A 25,841-nucleotide genomic window follows, 5' to 3' on the forward strand; every position below is an offset into this window, starting at 1 on the left:
AGCTAACACAGCTTCCTGGAACTGCCATCAGCTCAGCTTTGGTTCCAGAGATACTAAGCGTGAGTCACCCACTCTTCAACTGCATCAGAGCTGCCTGTGGGCTGGAAATGACATGGGCACATCTTCTTATTTACTGTTTTGTCACTTTCCTGATCAAAGTCAAAGTCTTATACAGAAAGCCAAAAAATTATATTTGGTGGAAGAGAGGGGGCTGAAGGGAGGATGGCTGGTGGAGAGGGAGTGTGCAGGGACCTCCTAGACTTGTTGGACGGGCTGTGTCTCTGAGTCTGGGGCCCCTCCTAAAATCTTGAAAGGTTATTTTTTTTCTTTTTCTTTTTCTTTTTCTTTTTCTTTTTCTTTTTCTTTTTCTTCTTCTCTTTTCTTCTTTTTTCTTCTTTCTTTCTTTCTTTCTTTCTTTCTTTCTTTCTTTCTTTCTTTCTTTCTTTCTTTCTTTCATTCTTTCTTTAAGTTCTGCCTCTTAGAACAACTAGTCTCAGTGTGTGGATCCAGTTTCCCAGTATCTTCATGGCTGAATCTTAAGCTCACAAGGAAGCAGGCATTAGGAATAGACGAGTCAGTCTTTGGGAAGTGCCATGTGGTGCCAGGTGCTCGAGACTATGGCAGAAGGAAGGAGGTGCCATGCCTTTTCTCCTTCAGGTCTGAGCCATCTGAGAGAGCTCAGAAAACTCCAGAGCAAAAATCTCAAAGTCCCCTCTACCCACAGTCTAAAGTTCACTCCCTCTGAAGTACATTTAACTGTACTTTGCTTTGCTTTGTTTTTGATTCTGTTTTCTCCCCCAGCATTTCAGTAAAGGGAGAAACTAGCATAGCCAGGCAGGTCCAGTTTATTGCAAAGTCAGCACTTGTCCTGTCCAGCCAGGGGTGGGGGTGGGGGGGGGCACACAACCATGGGCAGCCCTGCCCTGGATGCTCCAGTCATCTCTGGTGAGTTGTGCAGGGGGAGGAGAACCACATGGAAGGAGGTTTCTGTGCATCTCTAGGGGCTGGCAGAAAGGGAGGCCCACCTTGCTCTTCCTCAGATCTGTCCCTAGGAAGCAGAGCCAGATCTGCCAGGGTACTCGGATCCTGACTCTGGGCAGTGAGGCTGGGAACAAGTGACTGTGAGGGTCCCTGTCTGCTCTGACTACAGGGACCTGTGTGGGGTGCTATGGTGGTCTCTCTATGTGCCATTAGCTCACAGGCCTGCAGTGTGCTTAGGCTGTGTTTGGGTGTTGCCTGGACCTGTCATTTATTTATACTCAGAGGCTTGGGGTGTGAGGCAGGAAGAGCCACTGCTCTTGTTCAGCCTCCATGGGACATTGTGCACTGGGTGCCAGGAGTCCTGATTGTGCCCCAGGGAAGGGACACCTCCTTCAGTTGTTATTGAACAACTCTGTGTCACACAGCTTGGATGCTAAGTGCAACGCAGCTGCTCAGTTTCCTAAGATACACAATGTGGTTGTGTCAGCTGCCAGACAAGAGAGCCTAAGATATTAGAATAAATGTACTCTATAATGAAGTAAGTTGTCTTCAGAACAACCTTGTATGAACTTGACTTCTCGAACAGAGATCTCAGCGTCTCTTCCACTGCTACTCTTGAAACTCCTGACCTTAGTGTTCAGATACTGATGTGACACCTCAAGGAACCTAAAGTGGGCAGCATCCCAAGAAGGATAATTAAGTTAGAATGCAAAAATTAACAATAGAAATTAACAGAAGAATGTAGTCTATAAGGAAGTGTGTTACCCGTGGGGGTGTAGATGCCCAGCGGGAGCTGCGTTTCTTTCGCCCCGATCATGTGCCTGGAGTCTGTTTTCTGTCTGTTTCCTAATGACTGCTCAGAGAGAGCATCAGTGTTTTTTGTTTTGTTTTGTTTTAATGCCATCAAGTGCTGAGTGAGTTCTCTGTGGTGAACACGATCAGATCACTTAGAGCTTATTGATTTTATGATCAGTCCTTCGGCTGCTGCTAAAGCAGATGGATTCCTACTGCATGTAGGAAGTTGTGGACTGTCCCCCTCAGTGTTGAGCCTTCCTGGACTCACATTTCCACCCTGCTTCTCAGCAGCCCTCAGGACATTCTAGTTAACCCTGGGTCCTTTGTCTGTAGCACGCTCAGTTAAACTAACATTAAAACTGTTACTTAACCTCAGTGAGAAAGACCTGAGTTATCACAGAACGAAAGAGAGCTTAAGATCTGGTCACAACTTGAGGCTCAGTACTATGCTACCTCCTAGAACGGTGGGAAGAGGAGGCCCCGCCCATCCGTGGGCTCCAGTTGAGGATTAGGAGTGAGGGTGTCATCTCCAGCCATAGGAGCCAGGGCAGCATTGGAGGGCATTTATTTCTAAAGGAGCCTGTGTTGAGGAGGTGGCAGGATGCAGTAGATTTTGGGATTACTAGTTGTCAGTCACAGGTTGTAAAGTGGAGAGGAGTCTGCAGTGAACATTCATCTATGAGGGGATTCAGCCCCATGAGCACATGGAAGCTTAAGAAGGAGTGATACAGTCAGTCTTCCATCCCAGAGAATAGCGTTTTAGTAATGCTAGTAGGCTTTTTCTGCAGTGTTGTATAATTTTTTTCTTAAATGTAGTTCTTAATTTGAAACAAGATGACTTACTTTTGTCCCTGTGCTTAATAGGGCCGGTGGGAAAGTCAACAGGATGTGTCCCAAACACTAGTTTCCAGAGGAATAGCTCCAGGCCCTCCAGCTCTCTCTGTTTCGCCCCAAAATAACCAGTCTCCTGATCCTGGTAAGTTTTTTTTAATCTGCCAGTCACTGCCATGAAATTTGAGTATTTTTCAGAAAAAGGTTCAATCAGGATGTCCTGCTAGGTCCACACACAGACTATTCATGTCCATCAGAATGTCACCTGTTCTTAGCATGTTGGGTGGCATTGGTTTGGAAGGGTGGTGACTTTACCCTGTATTCTTCTGATAAATTACCCCGTGACCCTCTTGTCTTCTTATTGCTCAGCTTGTTTGTTAAACTTATTGTCCATTTGTGGTCCATGATGACTTTCAGCTTTTACGTCCTCATATCTGCTAAGTTTTGCTATCAAGATTGTGTTGGCCTCACACAGTGCTTTGGAAAGCTGTTCTCCTTTCTTTTGTGCATGGGTTTCTGTGTGATTGGTAATACATACTCCTTAAATGTTTGACAGGATTACTTAGTGATGCTGTCTGAAGCTGGCATTTTCTTTGTATAGAAGATTTTGAATTATGACTCAAGTTTTCTTTAGTGTGGAGTGATCTCGACTTTTGTGTTCCTTATCAGACTGCTTCCTAAGTCCCAGTTACCAAAAAGTTTTTGGTATTGTCTAGGTTATTGTTTATTCTTATAAATGTTACAGTATTTATTTTCACTGTTCTTATCAAGATTCATAGTGAGGTGTGAGGCGCACATTTTCCATCCCAGCACTGGGGAGGTAGAGCCGGAGGATGATCCCTGTGAGTTCAAGGCCAGCTTGGTGTTTGTAGTGAGACCCTGTCTTGAAAACAAACCTTCAAAACACCACAAGCAAGTGAGCACACAGAACCAAGCACACCCAAAAGCAGAGTTCTCCTTCCTCTAGAGCAGAAGTTATTCCTCAACACTGGCAGGAGCCATGCACTCTAGAGTATCATGGTTGCTTTAGTACTGCTGTCTAAATTGGTAGATGCCAGCTATGGTGATCTTTTCCTACTAATGATTTTAGTGATGCCTGTAGTAGTTTATACTGCGGGATTTGCTTACAAGTGACTCTTGGCAAATGCAGAGCAAGTGTTATGTGCCTTTGTTTTCACTTCACTCTGACAGGACTGGGAGGCGTGGCAGCCTCTTACTTGAACCCAGTGAAGTCCCTGGTGCCACAGATGCCAAAGCTGCTGAAGTCTCTCTTCCCTGTTCGGGATGACAGAAGGGGGAGACACTCATCTCCCCTTGCGCACCAGGTGAGGAAACCACAGTGAATGTTTCCCTGAGCTGTTGCTGGCACTGTGTTGTGGTTCTGAAGCTGGAGATAGAGGAACAGGCCCGTGAGGTCATTAATGCAGCTTCTGACCCTGGCAGAGGCTGTCATAATGCCTCTCCCCTCTTTCCAGATAACAGCTGTTTGCACATATTGACACCCCATCCTTTCTGCTCCAAACAAAACTGCCAAGTCTGCTACTAATGTGATTCATGGTGCTATCACTTAGTACAACAATCGTCCAATTTATGAAGGTGCACTTAGTGTTGTTTGTGTTGCCAAGTAGAAAATGTAATTCTATTTTTAATTCTTGATTTCACTTTTCAAACAATCTTGAATCATAATTCACCCCACCCTCAATGTCCAGTGGACAATCAGTTCTTTGACTCAAAGTAGTCACTTGTCTTCCTCCTGTTTAAAACACTTTGTGTAGCAATGGATCGTTAGAGAAAATGTTCTAGGATTTCCCAACAACCAGGAAGCTCCTTTCATACGGTGGTGAAAGGAACCCACCTGGAGATGCAGTTTGTAGTCATGGAGGCTTTATCTCAACAGAGAATGTTAAATGAGATTTAGTTCTACTCATTCAGAAACATAAACCATGCAGGTGCAGCTGTGTAAGTGGGTCTTAACACCAGCTCCTCCATATTTCAAATGTCCCATTGTCAGGAATGTAGGTCAGTAGCGTCGGAGGCAGAGCGATTCTTAAGGGCTTGTATGAAGGCATCTTCAGGAGAGATTGTGTTGGCGTCAATAAGTTATTCTGTATGTAGAGAGAGCTTCCTGCCTAGTGTGATACCAACTTGCACATCAGCACACAGAGCAGATGGCAAAGTGAAACACAGTAATTTTGAAAATGTTTTCAAGTACATGTAGCTAGGCAGGTCAAAGGTCATTTGATGTTATTGAGATGTGTCTGTGAATGGAGGGCGCAGGCAGGCAAAGTTGACTTTCCCAGGGCTCATCACTGTGCACGCTATGCAGCTTTAAACTGGTCATTGTTTCATCAAGTATGATGGGAGGGTCCCTGCATTACTAAAGTATATGTAAAGAAATTGCCCTTCCCCAATCTGCCCTGGTGACCCAAAGCCCATATGGGACAGCCACCATGTCTTCTGCCTTCTGTAAGCACTATGGTGACATTACATGGAGCTTGATGACCACAGTTCCAGCTGCTCTTCACTGCAGTAGTTGTCTAAATGGCAGGGGAGGAGTCATGTTGAAGACAAGCAGCTTTTCTTTTCAGTTCTCAGCGAACAAGTCCAAGCCCTGGCTGCATGGAGAGCTCATGAGAGTGAAAGGAGCAGCAGCTGTTAGAGACAAACCTGATGGGAACAGAGAGGCAGTCTGTCATGTCCAGGTGACAAGAAATGTATGAAAATATAAATTAACACTGGGCTTGGTGACCGTGCCTTGTGGTGTAGCTAAAACATTAACGGTGATTTGTGAAAACATCTCCTGGGGCAGATGCTTCCATATCCTCAAGGTTGTAGTCTCTGTCCTCATATGCATAAAACCATAAGCCTTGTATCACCAACAGCAAGTCCTTCTTGGTGGCCTGTCCTAGGCTGGGTGTCCAGGTACCTTCGTGGCCTTCTATATTTATCCACATTTAACCAGTTTCTTCCCCTGGGTAGCTCACTTCATTCTCTTTTTAAACTGTTCATGTGAGGCACCTGGAAATGAAATCAAAGTCTGCACTCTTACTGTGGCTTATAGCACCCTCCAGCAGTGAGTGCCCTCCTTTAGTCTGTGTATGCTGCCTGCCAGCTGTGTGCCATTCTAAGACATCCCACTCCCATTTTATCCCACGAACACACCAGCACATGTCATTCAGTTTCAGTCTACCTCTTCTTCCAGTGCTGGTGGCCACCCTGTTTCTCCTGCTTTGGTTTAGAGCCATGCTGTCATGGAGGCCACTCAGTGGAAGCACAGCTAAGTGCATCCCAGCCCTCTCTGTGAGCCAAATAAAAAGAGCAAACCACCCCCCACAGATACACATGCCTTTTTCCTGGGAACTTCTAGGTTTTTGTTTGTTGACCGTCTCCCTCTGGAATATAACTCCAGTGGGCAGGGCTCATTTGCCTTGAATCATCCTCATAAGTTGGAGATATAAAGTTGTCTCATTGTCTATTTGTATGCAGATGGAGATGCGGCCCTGTGTGGACCTTTGTCACATGTGTAGAAAGCACTGTTTGTAGGTTAGCAGTGAGACAGGCACAACTGAGTGGGGTCTTGCGGTGTCAAGACATATTTGTGAACTTTCTCTCCTAGGTGGATGGACATGCCATTAAAACAAATTCCTGAAGCCCTGATTTTTCTCCTGGGATTCAGTTACCCAAAATGCACTGCCTCCTCTGCTGCTCCATCCAACCCCAGAGCTACTGCCTCGGCCTCTCACCTTCCCCGACTGCCTGCTAAAGCTCTGTGGGATGGAAATTCTAATTGCAAGTGACAGTGTCAACATTAGTTTTCTTGCAACTTGGGTCACTTGAAGTGTGCTCTGTGCTGCTGCTCCCTGGGTGTGCACCCTTGGGTGGGGCTTCAGTGTCAGCGCGCCTGGCTCCTGTATGTTCCTCTTCCATTCTTCACTCTCTTGGAAGTCCGATTGCATACCTGGTGGTTGAGATTTTGACTTAAAAAAAAATCCTTCCATGTGGTTTCTTCAAGAACTGGGTCATCTTTTTTTGTGGCCCTGGCCTCTGACCTTTTGTGTTCTGCTGGTAGAATCCAGGGCAAGAGTGGTCCATGCTCTTGAAGGCCTACCCAGTCTTAGCAGTTCTGGGTTAGTTGGCGATCGGCCTGTGGCAATGCCTTCATCTTTGTGTTGTCTTGTAGGGGCCTCTGGGGGGGGGGGAATGGGTGGAACAGTAAGGTCCTGAGCTTGACAATAGTGGAACCGGCTTATCTCATTTAAATGATGCTCCTGTTCCAGAGGACCACTGTCTTAGTTTGAGTTACCAATGCTGTGATGAAGCACCAGGACCAAGAGCAAGCTGGGGAAGTAAGGGTTATTCGGCTTACACTTCTGCCTTGTGGTTTATCATTGAAGGAAGTCAGGACAGGAACCCAAGCAGAGCAGGAACCTGGAGGCAGAGCTGGTGCCAAGGCCAGGGAGGGGTAGGTACTTCTTATTGGCTTGTTCCACAGGGCTTGCTCAGCCTGCTTACTTACAGAACCCAGGACCATCAGCCCAAGAATGCCAGCATCCACAGTGGGCTGGGCCCTCCCACATCAGTCACTAAGAACACGCCCTAGGCTCAGTGGTTCTCATCCTGTGGGTCGAGACCCCAGTGGGGCAGAATGACCCTTTACAGGGGTCACCCAGGACCATAGAAAACACAGATATTTCCATTATGATTCCTGACAGTAGCAACATCACAGATATGGAGTAGCAGTGAAATGGTTGGAGGTCCCACAGCATGAAGACCTGTATTAAAGGGCCGTGGCATTAGTGAGGTTGAGGTTTACCTACAGAGAGATTGATGGAGCATTTTTTCAGTTGAGGCTCTCCTCTCTCTGACGACTCTAGCGTGTGTCAAGTTGATATAAAACTACCCAGCAGAGCACTGAGTAGGACTAGTTCCCAGTTCCACCCGGCAAGGCTGCTGGATTCTTTGTCGTCCTGTGCCTCCCTTGTCAGTGTGGGCCCTCTCTCTATTGTTGTAGTAACTGCAAAATGCACAGCACTCAAAAGGGAACTTTAGGGTTCCCTTCCAAATATTTCTTTTAAAATTCTTTTTTTAAGTTGTTTGCTTTTTAAAACTTATATTTTTGCTATGATCTGCCATACTTCTCAGTTATAGGGTGTCAGCATGTGAGTCTCAAGCACAGTGTTGGCTGTATAAGGCCTAAGACAGAGCCCTGGCACCTAAAGAAGCCACTCTTCGGCCATTAGGCATCTGGCGAGCATAGTGCATCTCTATGTTGGTGGCCGCCACCCCGTCTCCCCCTTTAAGGAGGACTTAGTGGCATCGTGGTGCTAAAGGGACTACATACCAGTCACCTGCTCCGTGTCACCAACCTGGTAAAAAGAACTCCATGACCAATGTTTGATGACCTTGCTTGCCGCCTGGCTCCGCCATCACTCTTGTGTAGATATCTGATGTTGGTGACGGTAGTTTAGCTAGGCATAAGCACCCTGAGGTTTTATTTGCTGCCAGTGTCTGTTCAGATGTTCCTTAAGTAAGCAGCAAACTGATGTTGAGATGTTTAGAACGTGACCCAAGATGAAACCTAGAAAAAGCCTGTCAGTGAACATGCCTCACAGGACCTGTCCCATCTCTGAGGCAGGAAGCGTGGTCCAGCGGTTAATGTTGTGGGACTTAGAGACAGCTGGGGGAGAGAGAGAGAGAGAGAGAGAGAGAGAGAGAGAGAGAGAGAGAGAGAGAGAGAGAGAGAGAAACAGAAGCAGAGATCCAGATGCAAGCCTGTATACCATGTTCAGGGGCATGGGCCTGTTAATTGGAACCCACTTTCACTTCTTTCTTAAGAGGAGAGGAATTGAGTGGCTTCCTTTTTGATGATCACAGTTTAGTTTGGAGCTTAACACTTCCTTTGAGACAGTCCCATGTTGCGAGTTCTCTGGAGGCTCAGTGGCCAACGAGCATCAGGGCATTCAAGGCTGCCAGGAAGAGCAGCAGCACAGGGTGGCGCTGTAGCAGATAGACATGAAATGCTCTGTGAGAAAGGACTGAGGAGCGGGTTTGCTGCCTGTCAGTACCCTGGTGCTGACGCCTCAGAAGAAGAATGACAAGAACAATTTCTCTGAAGTGTTGTCTCAGAGAACTGGGATTCGAGTTAGCAGAGCATAGAGACAGCTATGAGAGCAAGTAACCACACACTGCTCTCTACAGCAACCCAGACGCTGGCCATTCCTGCGTTTGCAAACAGTGTTTTCTAGAGGGGATGCTAACCTGAGGCCCAAGGGTAGAAGAGGCTCAGAGTCTTCTCATGGTTCTATCACTCCCCTGGCAGGGCAGATGAGTTGGTAGAGAAATGCAAGTTTGTGGTGTGAGAATGAGCACTGCCAGGAACCCTTTCATCGGTGGCCTTGGCATTTGCAGGGAAGGAGCAGTCTCTGCTGTCCCTCATGCAGGGCAGGGCAGGAGCAGTCTCTGTTGTCCCTCATGTAGGGCAGGGCAGGAGCAGTCTCTGCTGTCCCTCATGCAGGGCAGGGCAGGAGCATCTCTGCTGTCCTCATGCAGGGCAGGGCAGAAGCAGTCTCTGCTGTTCCTCATGCAGGGCAGGGCAGGAGCAGTCTCTGCTGTCCCTCATGCAGGGCAGGGCAGGAGCAGTCTCTGCTGTCCCTCATGCAGGGCAGGGCAGGAGCAGTCTCTGCTGTCCCTCATGCAGGGCAGGGCAGGAGCAGTCTCTGCTGTCCCTCATGCAGGGCAGGGCAGGAGCATCTCTGCTGTCCCTCATGCAAGGCAGGCAGGGCACTGGAAGGAAGATATGTGCTCAGTGCATCTGAGCCAGAGAGTGGCCCAGAGGCTTTGGTTCCTGGCTTTGATTCAGGATTGTGTGTGGCTCATGGTCTTTTCTTTTGTGATGGAAGTTCCTAGTTCCTGTTTTACAAACAAGATTCTCATAACTTGTGTGTTGTTTTCTTTGTATGAGGGTATTCAGAAAGAGTTGGGTTTCTCATTTTCACAGAGAGCAGTTCTGGTTGTAATCAGTTTCTGTCTGAGTTCCAGAAATGCAAAGATATTGCATGGAAAGAGGTGGCAGCTGACAAAATTGCTGTCTTTGACCTTCCGAGGCACATTTAGTAACGAATCTGGAAAATAATGAACTACAATTAATGAAACCCGCACCCGTGTTCAAGTGTATTTCTCAGACAGCACATACAGTAATTGAAAGGACTTCCTGCTCTCTAATTAGTCAGATGGAATTAATTTGCCATGATAGCTCTCTTCACGTGTCTGGAAGTCTGTGCTCCTATGAAGTTGTTGGTGTTCTTCAGAGCTTGAGATTCCAGGTAGCTGCATTGATTAGCTCGGGGAATGAAAGTCAGGTTGACTTCCCAGCAGCACAAGTGAGCTCCCTCTGGCCTGCTTTCCTCTTTCCGCCCTCTTGGGTAGTATGGCTGTACGGCTGCAGGGACTTCTGCTTCTTCTGCACTGTAGCCTCAGGTGCAGCAGGCCACTGTCACTTAGTGCTGACCTGTTGAGGAAACTCTGAGATGGAGGTAGCGCCTTAGAGCCTTAGAGTTAGTTCACAGCATGAGCTGAATAGGATCAGCTGAGTCTGATTAAAAATAAGTAATGGTGTTCATAGAATCGCTGAATCAAGGAAGTCTTTGAAGGACCAAACTAGAGAGAAAAGAGCCTCTTCAACCCATATTTCCTTGTCCCTCTTGTTCCTGTTTTAAAAGATGTCCATGGGCAGGGAGACTGTAGGCTGCTTCAGAATAGGGAGTTAGAATGTCAGGTCTGTGTGTTGGAGTACTTCCCCCCTGCCACCCCGGTCTGCAAGGAAGATTCCAGAAGGCAATGGGAAGACTATTCAAGTATGCATAAAGCCCTCACAGTGATTGTTGTGTTTTGTCAGAAATTTTGTCCCCTCCTATGATTGACAGTTGGATCCTGTGATTGACCAGGACCTGTAATGATCAGCTCACCCCACCCCACATGTGGTCATCTAGAGAACACATATGACTGGAGCACCACCTTCATATATGTACCTTGTGCTGGTGACAAGGTAATCTAAGGGTGCTGTGTATGTCAGACACCCACTTTTCCATTTGAAATAGAGCCACCAGGTAAAAAGCTGGCTTCATCATGGCTGACACACTCCACCCCCATCAGCCTGTCAGAGTGTAAAGCAGAAGGCAGCTTGGAACATGGTAATACCAGGCACTGAGGGCTTCAACGACAACATAGCTTCAGATACCCCTGGCAAGGCCAGAGCCTTCCCTGAGCATGCCTCTGCCCTCACTATATGAACATAGTCCTTGACACAGGCCTCTGTTGATGAGCTTATGGGTCAGGCTTGGTCCTCAGTAGCATGTGGCTATTATCCCATCAGAGGCGCTACTTTTATCAGATTTGTTAAAGCTAGCCATTTCTAATGCCCTGCATCTAGACTCTGCTTAGAATTTCCTCATATCAGAAGGTGAGATGTTGACTTCTGATTATTTGTAGCAAAAAATAAAATTTACAACTCTTATAAAACTAATTTCTCCTACTTGGGCCTAAATAGTTGACTAATATTTATTTAAATAAAAGCTGAGTATTAACTTGGTCACCATTTTGATCAAATTCATGGTAGTAGGTAGATGTTAGAAAAGGTTTATAAATGTAAAAATTATAGGTGAGAATTCAGTATTGTTTAAGGTAATTAGTACTTCCTTTGTCCAGCTTCTCTTGTTCCCTTTACAGCTTTATGCTAAAATTTACAAGGATCCATCTTTCCCCACTGTCTTGTTTTATTCTTTGTGCTGTTTGTTAAATGACTGATGTACATGTTTATTTCTTCAGAAAACACAAAGACAGCACTTACTGGTGCTCTCCTAAGAGTGGAGGGCAAGGTGTTCCTTCTGAACTCCACAGACAGAGGCACAGCCAGTGCAGGGTCCCAGCAGGTGCTGCCAAATATGTTTGTGGCATAGGGAAGGGAGTGGGTATTCATGAAGTCTGAGTGAGATGTGATCTCAGAAATGACTGGCACCATTTCCCTGAACTGTTGCCAGGTTGTGGTGGCTGAACATGGGTCTGCTGGGTCTCAGCAGTGCTCAGCAGACCACACAAAGGCCCCTGAGCATCGCTGACTCCACTCAGTGCTGGGCTCCCTAAGCCCTGGTTCTGGAGCAGGAAACAGATAATTATATCCACCCTTCTCGCGGGACTTCTTAATATTTATGGTTGTGAAATACTTTGCAGTAGTTTTTATTAATAGTTACCAGATGTGTCATAAGGATTAATGAATTTACGATGTGAAGTGTTTAGAGCTCCTGAAATAGAGGCTACTGTGCAGGGAATGTGCAAAGGAGTATTCAAATGGCTGAGCTTGGAGGGTGGAGCTGCTGTGTGTGAAGGAGCAGTGGCTTGCAGAAGGCCCAGCTTCGTTTGTATCTGGTACCTTACTGCTTGAGCCTCTCCCCCAGCCCCATATGTGGATACACAGTGTGTTGGGTACTCTGTCCACCTTTCTCCTCTCCGCCTGGGTAATGCCTCTAACTTCTTCAGCCTCCAAACATTCATCTCACTTCTTGTTTCCTCTTCTTTCTCTTCCTATCCAAGTTTAGGCCCTCAGGAACTCTCTGTGGAACCACTGCAATAATGTGTTCATTGATCTCTCATCCCGGTGTCTTCCCTTCCTAACCAGTCTTGCAAAGGAAGCATTCTCCTCACTGTCATCACACAAAGACTTCGAGGCCCCACCCCTTCCAGTTTCCACCCCTTCACTGCACTGAGCTCTTCCCCTGCTGGGGCTGTTCAAGACCCTGGGGAGACACCAGTTCCCTGATGCCTGCCATTCTGCTCAGGCTGGTCCCACACAGTCACTCGTTCTAATCTCTTCTCCCCTGAGTTCCCTCTGCCTTAGGACCTTCCAGTCTGGGATCCATTTCACACTCTTCATTTTAGTAATTTGGCTTACACATCCCTCCCTGCCCCCAAACAGATCACCACTCCCTAATGAGAGAATCCAAATGGACATTGAGACCTGCTGAGTCTGGAGAGCGGTTTCATGTTAGAACCAGGGCTTGGTTTGTTTGTGGCCTCGGTTAATTTTTGCATGTTTTGTTAGGGAGCCACCCAGTCATGTTAGGGAGCCACCCAGTCATGTTAGGGAGCCACCCAGTCATGTTAGGCAGCCACCCAGTCATGTTAGAGAGCCACCCAGTCATGTTAGGGAGCCGCCCAGTCATGTTAGGGAGCCGCCCAGTCATGTTAGGGAGTTGCTGAGTCATGTTAGGGAGCTGCCCAGTCATGTTAGGGAGCCACCGAGTCATGTTAGGGAGCCACCGAGTCATGTTAGGGAGTTGCTGAGTCATGTTAGGGAGTGGCCCAGTCATGTTAGGGAGTTGCTGAGTCATGAGGAAGAGTGTGCGCATGCTTCCCTGCTCAGGATCACGTCAGCAGGAGTCCATGTTTGGTGGCTACCATTCCCTCCTGCTAGGCTTCTACCCTTCCTTCCTTCCTTCCTTCCTTCCTTCCTTCCTTCCTTCCTTCCTTCCTTCAAAAAGATTTATTTTTATGTATATTACTCATACCAGAAAAGTACATCAGACCCCAATACAGATGGTTGTGAACCACCATGTGATTGCTGGGAATTGAACTCTGGAAGAGCAGCCAGTGCTCTTAACCGATGAGCCATCTCTCCAGCCCCCCCCAGGCTTCAACATTTTAATGCCATGCATTTTCAGTAAGACCTAAGTAAACAATGGAACTTGCAGCCTGAGCATGGTAGTAGTCTGTACTGTCTGTACTAAGAAAATACCCTGGCCGGGCGTGGTGGCGCACGCCTTTAATCCCAGCACTCGGGAGGCTGAGGCAGGCGGATTTCTGAGTTCAAGGCCAGCCTGGTCTACAAAGTGAGTTCCAGGACAGCCAGGGCTATACAGAGAAACCCTGTCTCGAAAAACCAAAAAAAAAAAAAAAAAAAAAAAAAAAAAGAAAATACCCTGCCAACCTTCCTGTTTGAGGGAGACTTCGGTCTGTGGGGAAGAGAGCAGAGGCAGCATCAGGTCCCTTGGACTTCAAGGTGGGGTGGCAGGCATAGAGGACTGCTTCATTTCAGTGTCAGCTGCCCTGGGTGTGGTCAGAGGTCAGAGGTCTGTGTGCTGGGGGAGGGGATGCTAAGGACAGAACCTTTTTTTGTGGTAAAGGCATTGAGGAGGTGGCTGGGGTCTTGGAGTTCAAGCTCTTCCTGCAGGGCATGGCAGTAGGGCTGCTGTTACAGGACACCCTCGCTTGTTCATCCACTCAGGCACACATGCTTCTAGCTCTCCTGGAGTTTCACCCCAGTGTCTGAGGGTGGAATGTAAATCCTTTCCCTACTCTGGTCCTTCTGTCGCACTCCTTCTGCATTCTCCCCAGCACCTATCCTGAGCCCTAGTGGCTACGGTGTCACCTTTGCCCTAATATGTGTTTGTTATCTTCAATTGAGGGATGGTGAACAGTCATGCTTAGGCTTGAAGGCCCTATGTACACAGTCAGGCCTATCCAGGTCAGGTTTCCGCTATCTTGGATACATGTGGTCACTGAGCAACTGGCCCTAGTCCTTGACTTTTCTTCCGTGGGGTCCTCTAGTAAGTTCTTCAACCTTTCCAGGTCAGAATGGTGACTTAGAGTCAGTAGCAGGGCTGTGGCCAGCTGCACAGGGGATGTGAAGCCCATGCTGTGCCTGCCCTGCCCGTGGGTCCTTCTCTAGTGCTGAGTGAGCAGAGGGAGAGAAGGGGACACTGAAGCCAAAATTGGCATGAGCTGGAGAGGCAGAAATGGTGGGCTCCTGGTTTCTTCCAGAGACCTTCACACTGCTGTCTGCCTCTGTGTCTAGCTGCTGTTGACCTCATCATAAGATGAATTTGGTTCCTGCTCCCTCCTTCTGACTTCACGTTCTTACTCAGATTCTTAGCATACCTCTAGCGCTCCTTGAATCACGTGTCTGTAAGTCAAGCCCTCTGCTGGGTGCTTCACCCCTTCTTCAGGCTCTTCTCCCCTCACCTGCTCTGATGCAGAGCGTTTATTACTGCAATGCCTGCCTGAGCTTCTGCTGCCTCTCCTGTGGGCTCCGCACTGTCAGTGAGACACTTTCTGGCTCTTGGCTGCCTTCTGCTTGCTTTGCTCAGGAGTCAAGTTACCTTTCTTCTTTTTCCTAGCTCTGTTAGTTTCAGATGCCCAAGGCTGCCCCTCTATCTTTGTCTGCTTGGTGCTCCAGCCAGAAAAGCTGCCTTCGTCCTCAGTCCTGCAGCATGCGGCGGGCTCCACGCGCTTCCTGGCCACCCAGGCTCAGGTCGACTCCTGCTTTCTGTTTCAGTGACTTCATGTAAAGACTTGTGCTCACAGTCCAGTATTGACCAGCATGTGTCTGTGACCACAGAGAAGAAGCATGACAATTATATGTGTATGTTGTATCTGGCTGGGGCCAGCCTGTCTTGTGTGGTGTAGAACCCTGGCACCCTCAAGCCTAGTTGGCAGGAATGTGTTGGAGTTCCTGAGAGTTGTGACGGTCTCCTTGTGGCTCCTGGCAGCTTTCTGCTCTGTGCCCCTCTACCCTTTGGGCCCTCACTCATGTACTTGTCTCTTCAGCCCGTGCCCCGAATCTTGGTGCAGCCTACCTTCTCAGATACCTGGGCAACAAGGACAGAGGAGGTGAGTCACCAGGTTGGGGCTGCCCCACTTGCAGAGGTGGCCCTAGGATCCTTTGGTCAATTCCTGCCTTTCTGTCTTTGCTTTCCACTTTAGTAATTAGCTACAATGTAGGTCACTGCCTTTTCCACGCACAGGCTCCTTGTTACACTTTGCTATTTTCAACCTGCTAATCATATGATTGCTAAAGTTTTTGGTGCTTGACTGCTAATGTAGTCTGTGCTTTAATAGCCCACTGCTAGGCAGAGGGGGTTTCTATAAACAGAACTATCTTTTTCTTGTGAGTGTTTGCTTAATTCTCAGTTTTACAGTTCATTCTGGTTCATGTTATCAGCGTGAAAAGACTAATGCAAGGCTGGGAGAGAACTGTTTCTTCTGGTCTCCCACAGCTCAGCAGTGCTCGTCATCCTGCTAGCAGGAGAACCCCCTAGTCCCACCATGCCTTCAGTCTCTCAGAGGATCTCATCTTCATAGGGGAAGTAATACATTCAGACAACAGCAAACAGGGTCTGATGATCTGAGGGACAATTGACCCTTTAGGTAGCGCCCTATTGTGAAAAGTTCCCTCTTAGCCATCCCAAGGCCCCTCTCCTGGGAGTATTGTTGGTGGTCAAGTGGTCACGTGGTGTTTAGGCTGGCAGTTTTGACCAGAAGCAGCACTCACTGGTAAGGCCACCCGTGTGCCTGGCTCCTGCTGCTCATCCCAGTGGCTCACAGCCTTTGGACATTCTACAGGCAGCAAATAGGTTTCAAGTGATAAATTTGAATTCCAGCCAAGTGAAACTGTTTACAGGGTGCTGGGATGGAGCCGTAGGCTGTGTCATCTTCCTTTTGCCATCTTTAGTCTGCCTTCACTCTACCTGGCTTGTCCCTTCCATGGGGAGCATGCACAGGCCCTTCAGCTTCTCTGGGCTTCACTGTAAATGACTGTTTGTAGTTCCTGTACCCCTCTCCCACCAGTGATCCAAGTGGGGCATTGGAACACCTGTCACCTGAGGTGTTCTGTGCCTCTCCTTCATGCCACTCTGGCTAGAGCAGAACTAGAGGTGACTGGATCTACTGATGGGTGAGTATGGAAAGGCCACAGGTCATGTCCAGTGTCTCTTGTAGTTCTGTGCACTTCCCTTGCATCTAGCAATAAGTAACTCGAGCAGGAAAGTAAGTAAGTAAGTAAGTAAGTAAGTAAATAAATAAATAAATAAATAAAGCATGTCCAAGTTGCAGAAGAAAAATGATTGAAAGATCGCCTAATCTTTCAGCATGTTTATGGCAATGACAGTTATTGATCTGCTGGATTGAGTAAGTTTTCAGTCAGAACCCCATCACAAAAATGGGCTGTTAATCTCCAGCGGTACCGTGAATTCCCTCCCCCATAAAGTGTGCCTTGTGGGCAAGGAAGGCTTCTGGAAGAAAGCAGGAATATAAATGACAGTTCACGGGAAAATGCATGATTTATCAAACCACTGAGTTAAGCCAAGTAACTGGAAGAGACTTATAGATCTTAGCTCCTTCCCAGTTCAAATAAATCCTGTGTTTCAAATGGAAAGTGACCATCTATGCATAAATATTGGGATACATCTTTCCTTTTCTGTGCAGCCTTCCATCTTGTTCCCATCCTGTCTTCTCCTTCCCCAGCACCGCAGGTACAGAATTGGGAGATAGTGCTTGACTCCCTCAGACAGCTTGTTATCTAATAGAACATCCTGTGCTAACTCCCAAAACCCTGGGGCTAGCGGGGGGGGGAGGGGGGGGCTGCCATCACTGTGAACTCCTGGCTTCGTGTCTGTGCCTTCTGTCTGGTAACTCAGACAGTGATGTGAAAGGCCACTGGCTCTGTCCTTGCTTAGTGACGATCCCTTGGCATATGTCCCAGAATCAGAGGCCCTTAGGCCCTGACAGGACACTAGGAGCCGAAAAACAAGCTCCTAGGGAAAGAGCTCTAGCTATAGGCAGCCTGCGCCCCTTCCTTGTCCCTGCCTCCCAGCCTGAGCACCCCGCCAGCACTGTCTGGGGTCAGAGCCTCATGTGCCTGCATTGCTTGCTAAAGCACTTGCAGATTGTCTGGTGAGGTCATCCTTTGGATTTTGCCAGAGACAAGTGCTTCTCTGCTCTCTTTAGTGCGTTTCAGTCCTCCTCTGAGGACAGTGGAGGTTGAGGGCATCTGCTTCCATGGGAACAGGTACCTAGGACCAGGGCAGCTAGGATGGGTGGGGTGAGGTTTAGTGTGTGTTGCTTCTTCCTGGAGTGGGGGCCTTTGCCTTGTGTAATGCCCTCCTGTGCCCCAGTGCAGTGATGAGCATCTCTGTAGAAGATGCAGATGCAGCAGGGTCTGGTCCATTGTGCTCAGCCACTCCCAAACACAGACGTACAGCACAGTGCTCACCTGGCATTTGGTTCCAGGACCAAGGCAAGCTCTGACTAGGTTTGCTCAGGTGTGCGCTGCACCCAGCCAGGAATAGCTCCTACCCGGCTCAGCATAGATCTGGTAGTGCTAGCCCGGTGGGCTTTGATTTGGTGGGAAGGCCTTTCCAACCTTCCTTAGTATGCCTTCTGTCTTTCTGCAGGCTCAACAAGGCAGCCCTGGGCCTAGTGGGGCTTTGGAATCCATGGTGAAGATGGCGGCCCCTGCAGTAAAGATCTGTGACAAACCTGTCAAAGTGTCTTCCCCTCCATCTCCCATGGTGGTTACTCAGCCCCCAGAAGGACAGGATGGACCGCCCAGCCCTTTGAGTGAAGCTTCAAGTGGCTACTTCTCTCACAGTGTCTCTTCTGCCACCCTGTCAGAAACACTCACCTTAGGCCTGGACACCACAGGCCTCGGCAGCCAGACACCGGGTTCCCCCCCTGCCCTGTGTCAGGTCACCCCAGAGCCTGAGCTGGCTTTCCTCTCCTGCAAACAAAGCCATCCTCCTGCCCCAGAGGAGCCCCACATACCTGCAGCTCCTACTCAAAGCACAGAGCTGGAGGTTCCCAGAGCACCTCTTCTTTCCGAACCCGCGTCTGCTGTGCCCACGTCCCCATTCAGAATCCGGAAAGTGCGGACCTCAGAGCTTAAGTCCTTCACAGGCATGCTGGGTGGTGCCTCCTCCGGAGCAGAGGAGGACCCCCTGGCTTCAGAAGACCCCAGCAATGCTAGGGGACAGACTCTGGGGAGGCTAGAAGTGACGTCTGACTCTGAGGATGCCAGCGAAGTCCCTGAGTGGCTCAGAGAGGGAGAGTATGTTGTTGTGGGCACCAACAAGACGGGCATTGTACGGTATATTGGACCAACTGATTTCCAGGAGGGAACATGGATTGGTGTGGAGCTGGATCTGCCTGCAGGTGAGTAGACTGTGGGTGCCCGTGCTGAACATGACCCTGCTGAGTGTGGACTGGCAGGAAGGGAACGTGGGATGTGCTGTGGACCAGAGCGCATCAGACTCCTTGAGCCTCCTGACCCTTCATAACCAGAAGCTAGCCTATCTAAACTCTCAGAATCCATCAGAGCTGCAAGGTAGTCACTGAAAACTGCTATAAACTCAGTAATACTTTAAATGTTTTTCTCTTGAGACCATGACCAGCTGTGTGGCCCAGGCTGGTTTGAACTGACTTGGGCCCAGTGATCCTCCTGCTACTATCTGGGGCTACAATTAGGTGCCACCATACCCAGTGTTCTTTGTTAAGTCACAGCAGCAGCTCTGTCTCAGGCCACATTCTGTGCTCCAAAGACTCCAGGACACTTAGGGTGAGCAAGAACAAGATGGCTTAGGTGAGGTCAGGTGAGAGTGGTGCAGACTCAAGTCAGACTGCAGAGCTCAGGGTGGGCAGGAAGCAGGAGGCCCTAAAGAAGCATGAGTAGCGACATCTCAGGAGCTGTTTTTCCAGTGTTGTTTTATACTTTAAGACTAGGCTTCCCTTGGGACCCAGCAGTAGGCCCTGTGTCTGACCCAGCCTGTGGCCTCTTAGGCACTTTGATCCCTTGTTGTAAGCACAGGCCAAATGGTTTGCTTGGGTACCCATTTCCAACCTGGGCCATGTGGAGCATGCTTACTGAGCTACCCTACCATTACTGGGATCTGTAGTATCTTGTATTTGTCACCTCACAGGTAAATCCCATGTCCACTGGCAGCTGTGCCCTGCTCAGCCCTGGGTCACAGTTAATCTGCTTTTTGTTCCCAAGTTTATGGAGGGCCATGATCTGGGGTTGAGTGGAAGGAAACCCTGTGCCTGGCATCATTCCTAACATGTGGCCCAGGGTCCCTTTGTGTGGCAGCGCCATTGCAGCTCTTCCTGTTTCTGACTGAGGAGCTCTGCCACTTGTGTCTCTCATCCATCCTGTGGCCTCACCAGTCCATTTATCCCTGGCTGCAGACACAGGCCAAAATGACATCCTTGTCCCCGAGCCGAGTGCTTCACTATCTTTAAAAATAATCTGGCAGAGAATACCTTGATTTGGAAGTGGTTCAAGATGTTAACTGTAGTAGAGGATGGAAAAAAATTTCAAATCTGCTTTTCCCAAAGTGCAGGAATAAGTCTGTGTCTGCAGGTGAACTCAAGAATGAAAGAGATTAGGAAATAAGTTAACTCACCAACAGGGACGAAGTACGTGCGTTGCTGTGCTAGGTTCCAACACACTCTGGTGGGCAACATCTCCTCCTTGACTTGTAATTGTCAGAGGAGAAGATGCTAAGGGAATAAATACATTTTGATAAGAACAAGTGTGCTGAGGGATAGAGGAGGGTGGCTGACCGGAACACCACAAGCTGTCCAGACACACAGAGGGTCCAGGAAGCAGGGTTGGCAAGTTGGGCTGTCACCAGGGTAAGGCCAGGCAGTGTCCCATGCTGCTGAGGGGGGCCCAGCTTTCTGTGTTTGAGGACTAGTAGGAAAGTGGCCTCTGAGGCCTGCGGGGCACCAGGTGCCCGTATCTAAGAGTCTTGTGGTAAGTAGTGCAGTTTGATCAGGGACTGAAAAGATGACCCCTCGCAGAGCACACATGGGAGGAATGGGAACAGGAAGACCGCTTTGAGGGTGGCAGATGTGTGAGTGGGGAGGGCTGAGGTTGAGGTAGTGGTAGGTATGGGAGTAGTGGTCAGGGTTCGGGAAGATGTGTAGGTCACGTGGAAGGGGACCATCAGGAGGAGTGTCAAGGGGACCATCAGGAGGAGTGTCAAGGTGACAGCTAATGTGTGGCATCAGAACAGGCCACGAACACAAGTCCCTGAGTTGGAAAGGCTGGAAAATTGCCTATCAGTGTAGGATCACCATCTCAGGTGATCCAGAGTCACAGAGATGATAGGTGCCCTGGGGGCCAAGCTGTGGGACAGTCATACCTGGACTGAGCTGGGACATGGGACATTAAGCCAGAGCCTTGCTTGCATTTAGGGAAGGAGCTAGTGCCCCTGGAGGAGCAGCAGCCAACTCTGCCTTGATGGCCCCCACCTTGCTGCTTCATCCTTCAGACCACAGGCTAGGGGCTGCCTGTCCCTGATGACGACTGGTTGCTGTCCTGAGAGGCTACTGTTCTGGGCGCTGGGCTCACTGGCCTCTGGGTTGGGTGGCTTGGAGGTAGCAGCATGATGGATGGACACAGTAAAGAAGATGACTGACAAGGCGGCTCCATGATGCTTGCTTCCTTCCTTCCCTGCAGGAAAGAATGACGGCTCCATTGGTGGGAAACAGTATTTCAGGTGCAACCCTGGCTATGGGCTGCTAGTGAGGCCCAGCCGGGTCCGCAGGGCTGTGGGCACTGGGCGCAGGCGCAGTTCAGGGCTCCAGCCTCAGGGAGCCCCAGAGGCCCGCAGAAGTGCTACCATCTCGGGCTCTGCCACCAACCTGGCTTCACTGACAGCTGCACTGGCCAAGGGAGACAGGAGCTACAAGAATCCTGAGAACCGGAAGTCCTGGGCCAGCTAAGATGCACCTCCCTTGTGGACTCGGGAGACCTGGCTCCTCCATGGGAGCAGGGCCATGAATGCTTTTTGCACGACGCAGGGATGCTGGACAATCTGGTTCCCTGTTCCCTCTGGGAAGCTGGAAGCTGGATTTCCTTCCTCTGCTTGGCAGTGGCAGAGGCCCCTTAGCTATGCTCCCCTAGTTAGGGGTGGAAGGTTCCAGGAGCCCAGAGACTCATGGGATGGAGCTAGCCCAGCTCCTCCCTGCCTGCTTGAGGATGGGGGAGGGGGTTCCCAGCCAGATGTGTTGGGCTCCCCTTTCCTTATTCTGCTGACTTCACTAATGTCTTAATTTAAGCAATGATCCTAACTGGTGACTTGCCCTCACAGCCCGGACTTCCCCTGCCTGGGCCCAGCACGCACACTACCCTCTCCGTGCACCGGAGATTATCAGCCTCCCCTTGGCCACACCTCATCCTGCTGCACGGCTCACAGGGTTTCTGGGAGGCATCTTTGTGGGTGTCCCAGTGTCTTTACACTCAAAGTCTTTTCTGCTGGCCATTCATTTCCTAACAGGATGCTTGAACTATATTTATTTAATTTATTTTCCCAAAAGTTAAAATACTTCACAAACCACGATCGCCTTCTATCCCAACATGCCTGCCTGTGCTTTCTGGCCTCTGGCTGGCCAGAGCTGCAGCCTCCATCTTGGATGGTGGTTACTGGAAGTGGCAGCCAGCAAATGAAGCCAGCTGCCCTTGTGTTGCTTGATTGGAGACACCGTGGCTTTACTGACACTGGTGGGAAGGCAGACTCAGGGGTTGGCACGGATCGAGCCTTCAGTACCTTGTCTGGATCTGCCAGGCTTCAGGTAGCTGGAAAATGGGGCCAGCAGCTGGGCAGGCAGGTAATGAGGGCAGAACCATTTCCATTTCCTTCTGTGCTGGAGTCATGGTATATCCCAGGGCATTACCAACCACCTGTTTGCTGAGACGTGCATGGCCTTTGAGTCCCAGAGTGTTGGTGGGGGGCTCAGTGGGTAGATCAGAGTCACCTAGTCCCTGTTGTCCTAGGCCCTGCCCTGCCTTCCACCTCAGGCTGTATCAGTACACAGGTTATCCTTGGCAGTTTGTTCGAAGTTAGACTCTCAGATTCTCGAAGAACCACAGCTAACAGGTGTCTGTAGAGGAATTGGTTCTGTGAGGACTTAAGCCTTTTAAGGGAAGTAGCTCCTGCCAGGTGGCTTCTCAGAACCCCTCAGCCTCCTCTGGCCATTGTGGCCTGTGCGAGTATTGCCGACACTCATTCTCAACTGTCTGCATTGTCTGATTAGCTCAGTATAAACTTCACTACCATCTGCTTGCCCAAACCCTGACCAGAGGCTACTTAGAGCCCTAGGAGGATGGGTGGCCTTCCTGGCACGGGCGTAGACTCTGCCTGTACCCCAGCCTGGGAGTCAAGTGTCACTCCACTTGTTACCATAATCTGCCAGGAGAGACCTGCCTCTGCTCCATTCTTGAATAGCACAGATTTCTGGAGCTGCCAGCTAGAGGCAGGCACCAATTCAGTAACTCCTGTCCCTCAGCTGGCAGCTTGGGATACCAGGCACCAGGTGAGTTAGCAGTGCCAGTCCTGCCTGGCCACTCTGTGGAAACACACAGTGCTTCTGACTGTGTTCTAGTGAGAGGTTTCTCCTGTCAGCATCCACAGTGTCCCCTAGAGAGCAGAGTCCCAGAGTCCCATCCTCTAGGATGGCCATGCAATGGGTGCTAGGGAGAGAAGTCCCTGAAGATGTAATGCCAGTAGTGTTAATGCCGTGGGAAGGGACATTGTGCCACCTGTCACTTGGGTGGCATAAAACAGGAGGAAAAGTTACTATTGACTTAATCTTGCTATCCGGAGTTCTCAGGAAGTCCTGAGGATCTCACTTGGCCAGCTGTCGTCCCGTGGTTCTGGGACCACTGTCTCTCTCCCAGCCCCCCCTTCCCTTCCCTCCCTGCTCATTGGATCTGAGGTTCCCTAGCCTTTCTATTCCAGGCTGCCTAAGAAATCCCCCTGCCTCTGAAAGTAATACCATTTCCACAGAGCCTTGCAGGATACTCTTCATGTGAGCGCTCCAGCTTCACAGGCAACAGGCCAAAGCACATGGGTCCTTCAGTGGCTGGAGGGGGTTCTGTGAGGGCAGTCTGTCTGTCTGCACAGAAGGCTCTGCTCTCATGTACTTGGTGCTCAATGTGGATGGGATCTTTTGGGGTTTCATGGCACACATAGCAAGTGTGCTAGAAGTTTGTCCTCATGGGTGTTCCTTATGAGTTGTTCCTGTGGCCGAGAGGACCCTGTGTTCCTGTCTGCTATGAGGGCAGGGAGGTGACCTTGGGAAAGCTGGCACTTTGGGGTGGGTCCGAAGAGATGGGGCTCAGGTGCTTGCTGGTCTTCTGGGTTTGCTGAGCACATATTGCACTCTGACTTTCATGTCGCCTGTGGGCTGGATGAAGACAGTGAGCTGTGTTCTTCCTGGGCTCTCATGCCAGATGAGTCCAAACAGGCCAGCTTCAGCCTCAGCTCTCTACTGAGTGCCTTTTGGAGCAGACTAACACTAACTTGCAGCTGGAACCGTGATGTATAGGGGCTGTGGTTGTTAAAATGTCAGGTAGTGGAGGGTTGGTGGTGGGAGTGGGGTTGGGTGTCCAGGTCTAAGGGCAGTGTTTCTGGGCTGTGTTTAGTCACATGTTCCCTGAGGAGTTGCACATGGTGTTTCTATGTTTCCAGCTTTCTCAACCACTTATCATGCCTTAGGGGTTCTGTGTGGGAAGCAGGTGAGTGACCCATGTAGCATTTACCTGTCTGTCCAAGCTGCCTTTGCTACGTGTTGCCCATGGATGGTGACTGAAGCTTCTAGTGCCTCAAGGCCCAGGCCACCTCAGGTCAGAGACCATAGGGCCATCTCTAGTGCCTTCCTTGGGACCAGTGTCTAGCCTGTGCTTCTAGTCCCAGACACTGCCCAAAACATCTTAGTCTATATGCTGCCTTCCTTTTGTGCTGTGGACAAAAATTGGGAAAAGCACGGCTGTGTGGATTGTGTAAATATGAGCTCATATATGTGATGTTGATTCCAGGATTCCAGTGATTTGGTGCATGTTAAATGGGAATTAAAAATCCAAAGACCCTGTAATGAATAGTAAAGATGATGATTTATGTTGTGTGAGGAACCAAACTATTGTAATTTTGTACCATTCATACCTTTCCATCAAGTGACCAACAGCTTCTAAATAAACCCAGGTGATTTCTTGCTTATGTCCGAGGTCAAGCTTAACTGTTCTTGCCTATCCTCACCCTGGGCTTCAGCTGACTACACTGTCCCTTGGTGGTGGTCCTGGGGTTTCCAGAGAGCAGCAAGCTCCAGGGCACAAACTTCTGTGACCCCTAGATGTGGATCAAAGATCCTGGAAATCCCCATTGGCATCTTGGTCCCTGTCTCCAGTCCCTTACTCATTTCAGCCCCTTATAGAAGCCAGGCAGCATCAGAAACTCCGGGGGGGGGGGGGGGGACTGAGACTGAAAGGAAGTGGAGCTTCAGGGCTAAGAATAGGTGGCTGTGTGTGTGTGTGTGTAGGTTCCCTGATTTCAGACAGGGGTTTCACCATCTGCTTTGAACTATGATTGACATAGGCCCTATTATAGACTAAACTATAGAACAAAGTCTTTCTACTGCTGCACATAGATATACACTGGAACAGTGGTTCTCAACCTTCTTAATGCTGCGACTGTTTAACACAGTTCCTCATGTGGTGACCTGCAGTTATTTTGTAACTGTTGGTGCTTCATAAATGTAATCTTGCTACTGTTTTGAATCATGACATAAATATCTGTATTTTCCAGGGGTCTTAGGTGACCCCTCTGAAAGGGTCAAGACCCACAGGTTGAGAACCACTGCCTCAGAACAAGGTGTTTTAGAAAGAGGAATAAGTTAGGGCTATGGAACCTGCCTTTAGACCTGCCTACCAGGAAGCCTGCCCTTTCTGGGTTTGTGCTAGGGAAGGGACCTCCTTTGCCACCCATGGGGCCTCACTCTCAGCCACTCTGCTACAGTAAAGCATTGTTTCCAGGGTACAGGACTCATGTTTTTCTCCCTACACCAACCATCATTTTGCCCTTGTCTCATAAATAAAATAGCCTGAGAATGCTGGGTCAAGGGCACCTGGAGGCCCGAGTGGAGGTGGCCATTAGCCATAGGCAGCTTCTGTCTTCACAAGACTTGTCTGTATTCCCAAGTGCAGCAGAGTTATTCTCAGAGATAAGCCCTGCCAAGCAGAGACGAAAACCGTGGCAGCCAGGAAAAGCCCCTTGAAAGATGAGGCAGGATTCTGAATGGAACTGATCCAGCAGCAGGGGTGAGGTGGGGGCGGGGGAGACATCATCTTTTTCAGACTGCAGTTACCCCAGGAGAGGTCTAGTCTGTACCAAGCCCTGGCATGGGCTGTAGTGGGTGTCACTCTTTGCTTACTGAGTGACTCAAGGGATGTGGGTTCTGATCCTGGGCCTAGAGGAGCCCAGGAAGTCACCCTTGGATACAGAGAGGAGAGGGTACCCCTGGGAGATGCTTGAAATAAGAGTTTGGGGTCAAACTATGCAGACCTGTGAGGTAGGGACAGGCCTGTCCTAGCCTCCGTCCTGATCTGAGCTGTGCTGTCTGAAGCATGTCTG

The 25,841-nt window shown here is 49.4% G+C and overlaps 1 protein-coding gene across 3 annotated transcripts in view; it reads left to right on the forward strand.

Annotated features, from left to right (window-relative positions):
• Kif13b (kinesin family member 13B) overlaps window positions 1-24,431 on the forward strand; it is a 159,051-nt gene extending 134,620 nt beyond the window's left edge. The window contains exons 36-40 of one of the 3 annotated variants that reach the window (XM_021181269.2): window positions 2,641-2,752; window positions 3,799-3,932; window positions 15,205-15,267; window positions 17,829-18,585; window positions 20,894-24,431. In XM_021181269.2, the coding sequence (XP_021036928.1) occupies window positions 2,641-2,752; window positions 3,799-3,932; window positions 15,205-15,267; window positions 17,829-18,585; window positions 20,894-21,159 (1,332 nt within the window). In that variant the 3' untranslated portion in view covers window positions 21,160-24,431. Of the gene's footprint in view, window positions 1-2,640; window positions 2,753-3,798; window positions 3,933-15,204; window positions 15,268-17,828; window positions 18,586-20,628; window positions 20,873-20,893 lie in introns of those variants that run through there. The other 2 variants (XM_029469046.2, XM_021181270.2) reach the window with 2 other exon arrangements.
• The last annotated feature ends 1,410 nt before the right edge of the window (window positions 24,432-25,841 follow it).

This window comes from Mus caroli, unplaced genomic scaffold, assembly GCF_978045245.1.
Source record: "Mus caroli unplaced genomic scaffold, Mus_caroli_1 scaffold_12, whole genome shotgun sequence".
In the NCBI taxonomy this organism is placed as follows: Eukaryota; Metazoa; Chordata; class Mammalia; order Rodentia; family Muridae; genus Mus; species Mus caroli.